The sequence below is a fragment of the Camelina sativa genome, chromosome 2 (genome assembly GCF_000633955.1).
Source record: "Camelina sativa cultivar DH55 chromosome 2, Cs, whole genome shotgun sequence".
Taxonomy (NCBI): Eukaryota; Viridiplantae; Streptophyta; class Magnoliopsida; order Brassicales; family Brassicaceae; genus Camelina; species Camelina sativa.
In genome coordinates this window covers 13646224-13650920 of record NC_025686.1, presented here as the reverse complement: position 1 = coordinate 13650920, position 4697 = coordinate 13646224, and the positions used below count along the sequence as shown (strand labels likewise).

The following is a 4697-nucleotide window of genomic DNA, read 5'->3' as shown; positions in this document are numbered from 1 at the left end:
TGATGCCACCTTAAGTCCTTAGCCATCTCTTCGGACCTAAACATTCTCTTCAGCCGTGGGATTATGGGAAAGTAGCGTAACACTTTCTGTGGAACACCTTTCTTTACTTCACCAGTAACCATGTTCGTCTTCCATCTAGAAGCCTTGCATTTAGGACAATTATCGAGCTTCTTGTACTTCTTTCTAAATAAGCAGCAATCATTAACACATGCATGAATCTTCTGGTAGCCCATATCAAATGACTTAAGAAATTTCTTCACCTCATATAGTGATGTGTGTAGCACATTGTCCTCTGGTAACATTTCCGGCAATGTCTCCAGAAGATCATTGAAACTCTTGTCAGACCAACCATTCTGTGTCTTAAGTCTGAATAGGGACACTATTGCCGAGAGTTTACTGTGATTAACACAACTTGGATATAAGGTTGTTACAGAATCTGCAAGCTTTGCAAAAAACTCATCTTCTTTCTTGTCCTCACAGTCTGCAATCTCACCGAGTTCAGCATTTCTAACAAAGTCATCATCCATGAACTCAGCAGCTTGATATAACCCATATATCTCATCATTAAACTGACTGGCATTATTGTCACCTTCAACCCCAGACTTTAACTCTCCATGATGATACCAATCTGACCGCCACTTATAAGCCTCATCCATACCCCTTGTAACAAGATGGTCAACTACAACACTGGCTGAGTGACGATCAATGTTACGACAGTCAATGCAAGGACATATAATCATATCACCATCTCCCAAAGCAGCAGCCACAACTCGTACAAAATTTGAAGCCCCTCTCTCGTAAGCTGGATCAGCTCTTCATTGCATAATTGAAGAGAAAAAAAAAAGGTAAACTCTCTAAACCCCTACTTAAGCTAGCCTAACCTGAATAATTTATGCAATGATATACCTGCAAAGATGCACCCAATCCTTGTCCACCATTATATGATCTAACCTTACTACATAAACAACATATACGATTTATTGACAGAATCTTAGACATGAATCACAATGACACACACATATATCGCATATATTAAATCAATAGCAATCACAAACACAAAATAGTATTTAGACAACTATATCGCATATATTAAATCAATAGCAATCACAAACAGTATTTAGAAACAACCAAACAGAAAGAAAAGAAAAAAAAACAATATACTTAGCAAGATTGTTCAATACACATAAGAGACAGAAAGAAAGAAGCAACTAACCTGTCCTGTAAATGGAGATAAATAAACTCTTGTTCAGTTCCAAGATATACACTTAGCAACACTTGCAAAACATAATTAGAGAAAGAGTATAAGTTTCAAATCGGATACATAACTGTGTATGTCGGAGAATGGAAGAGACTAATCTATTGCATGTCGAAGAATAACTGTGTATTGTTCCAATTTCATAACTGTGAATCAATTTCATAACTAATCGGATAGTAATTGAAAAAATCTAGAAGAAATCAATTGAAAAAATCTATTGCATGTCCAAAAATCAAAACTTATATAAAACAATAAAATGAGGAAGAAAACAACCTTCGAGTGGAGCTCAAATCCAGAAGTTAACTCCGGCGGTTCTTCAGAGGGTGGTGACGGCGACGGCGATTGGCGAACCAATTGGTATGTGTAAGAGATTTACGGGTAACTGGGAGAGAGACTCAAACAAACCAAAAGAACGGCAACGGCGGTGCTTAATTGAGTCCTGCGGTGCTTCAGAAGCGGCAACGGCGAGGAATTGCCTCTCGAGATTTTAGGGTTTCGAGAGAAAAGGGGTGAAGTGAAGGAGAGAGAGTGCGATAAGTGAAGCTAAGTGTTTAATATTTTTATTTTTTTGGTAAAATTTGCTAAGTGTTTGGCGGAATAAGTGATTTTAGTTCCCTCTTCTTAAAAACACTATTATAGCGTTTATACAATGCTATCATATGGTAACAAAATTATAAACTACACTTCGATAGCAGTTTTGAAATTCGTGCTATTACGAGGTGCTATCAATGTATATAATTTTTGTAGTGTATACAATAAAAATAAAAAATAAAAAAAATAAAAAAAAACAAACAAACATGCGTCGTGTGCCTCACAAAGACGAAGTGCTAAGGTTCACAAAAGATGTGGGAAAGAGCGTGGTTATTTCTGTAGTGATAGGAGCAATGGTTGCGGGTGAATCGTCTAATCCTTTGTAGTTTTTGACTTCATTTTATTTTACTTGAAACCCTGATTCAAAAAATCGAAAAGAAAACAATTTTTGATTTTGATTTGATTAAATATAATGTTAAGAGTAGAGATCTACTATTTTTATGTCATATATTCAATTGAAAAGAAGAAAAAATTGGGTAGAAACTGAACTAAAAAAAAGTTGGCGGCCATAGATTTAGGGTTTGAATTACCGTTTTGCCTTTGTTAAATTTTTTTTTTAAAGGAATGATCCCTGGCACAAAGAATGAAGAAAATGAAGAAAGAAAAAGAACGAAGAAAAAAAGGAAGAGATTAAAAACACGGAAGGACAAAATGTCGAGGAGGAGGAGGATGATGATGATGTTGGCGTAAGATTAACTAGGAAGATTAACACTAGGTTTAGCCCTGGGCATTTGGGTGACCCGATCGGGTTCGGGTCGGGTATTTCGGATTTTCGGGTATTTCGGATTAAGGGGTCCTAGACCCATTCGGGTATTTCTAATATTCGGATCGGATTTCGGATAAACACCCATCGGGTTCGGATCGGATCGGGTATCCAAACTCAATCCGAAATTAATTAAACCAAACTCAATTAAATTCAATAAACTGATCAATAACCATAAACATAAAGAGACCAATGTTCAAAATTCAAACCATAATCTTGTTCAAACAACCACATAACAAGAATGTTAAACAAACAAATCCATGTCTTAATAAACCAAGTACTAAACGAGAGAGACAACAAAGTAAACCAAAATTAAAACAACAAAACACCTTGTAGAACTGTCACCAATTGTAAAATCAAAACAAATAAAACACCTTGTAGCTTCAAGTAGTCGAGACCTTACTCTTCAATGCAGAACTCTGAAAACAAAAGAATTGGATGAGCTAACATAAACTATAAGAGAGGCAATAACAAAAAATAACAATATCAAGTGATATATTAACCTTTTTCAAGTTGATCTTCATATTCTACTTCTGCCATAATTTGAGCATTGGTAAGAACTCTTGATTCAATTGCAATGTCTTGATTCTATTTGTTTTGCATTTTTCCTTTTCTATATTTTTTAATATCTAAAAATAATATTTTGGTATCTAGAGTTTATGAGTGTGATAAAAAAATATACAATTAAGTCTCTATACAATAAGTAAAATATCTCATAACTAAAATCCTTAAAAGAAAAAAAATGTTGCACCTAGTAATGTATAAATACTTGAGGTTTTAATATTAACCAAATGTATTAAAGTGGCAAAATGGTTACAATACACCCTTTAAATGTTGTAGGTGTTGGGTTCGAATCCCTCTACTTACTATTTTGCAGTGTTATTTATATATGTGCGGATTAGTTCGGGTACCCGATCGGGTTCGGGAATCCGATCATAATAAATTCTATACCAATTCGGGTATTTTAGAACTTTGGATACGGGTTCGGGTCGGGTATTTCGGATCGGGTTCGAGGTTCGGGTTTCGGGTTCGGGTATTTTGTCCAGGGCTAACTAGGTTGGAACCCGAGCTATACCGCATGTTGGTTTTTTTATTTTATTTTATTGTTTTGTGTTTTTCATAATTTAATATATGTTGTTTGGAATTAAGTTTCATAAGTTTTTGATAATTTCAATGTTAATTTTGTTTTTCTTTTTGTTATTAGCTTGAGTTTTTGATTTAATATATTTTGTTTCTGAATATATTTTCATTTTACTACCTTAAAAAATAAATCTTGTTTTTTTTACTTCAAAATAATATTCTTCAGTTACTAAAAGTCTAAAACAATACTGAAGATTTTGGATGTAAATACAGTGAATCCAAAATGTTCAGTTTTCATAAAACAATAAAATTAAATGTATATTTGAAAAATATAGGTATATTCAAATGAAATTTAAATTGCATCTTTAATATAGATTTTATTGTGTTTGTTGATATTATTTTGGTTTTTAGTTTTTCATTTTAAAAATTTTTTTTGCTGCATATTTTTCTTATAAAATCATAAACTAAAAATATTATTTGTGTTTTCTTGTCCTTCACTTCACCCATGGAATAAGATCAATCCATCAACTACATAAACCAAATAACCCCAAACAAAAAGACAAACATTCAAAAACTCAAGTATCATATGATAATGTAAATAATAATAACAAAATCAACACAAAATTAGCATTGGAATTATCAAAAAAATTATGAAACTTGACTCCAAACAATTTATACCCATCTGCAGTTCAAGGGAACCAGACCCAACAGAAGCCTTTTGTCCAGTACAACCAAGGCTATGCGCCTAAACAACAATACCAAGGGACCTACAACCAACCACCAGGGTTCCAACAACACCAAGGTCCACCGAACCAGTCACAAGAAGCCGAGTTGCGTGGTCTTATTCAGCAAATGATTCAGCAACAGGCTACATGTTCTATGGACATCGCGAAACAATTCGCCGAAATGAGCAACAAGATCGACTCAGGATACAATGACCTCAATGCCAAGTACGAATCACTCAACACAAAGGTTCGATACCTGGAAGGCCACCACAACAACCAACCC

The 4697-nt window shown here is 34.2% G+C and overlaps 1 protein-coding gene across 1 annotated transcript in view; it reads right to left on the bottom strand.

The window, feature by feature from the left end:
- Positions 1-938, bottom strand: part of LOC104751727 — a 3141-nt gene extending 2203 nt beyond the window's left edge. Inside the window, exons 1-2 of the mRNA XM_010473746.1 lie at positions 907-938; positions 10-813 (exon numbers count right to left, since the gene is read on the bottom strand). Of these exons, the coding sequence (XP_010472048.1) occupies positions 10-813; positions 907-938 (836 nt within the window). The remainder of the gene's footprint in view (positions 1-9; positions 814-906) is intronic.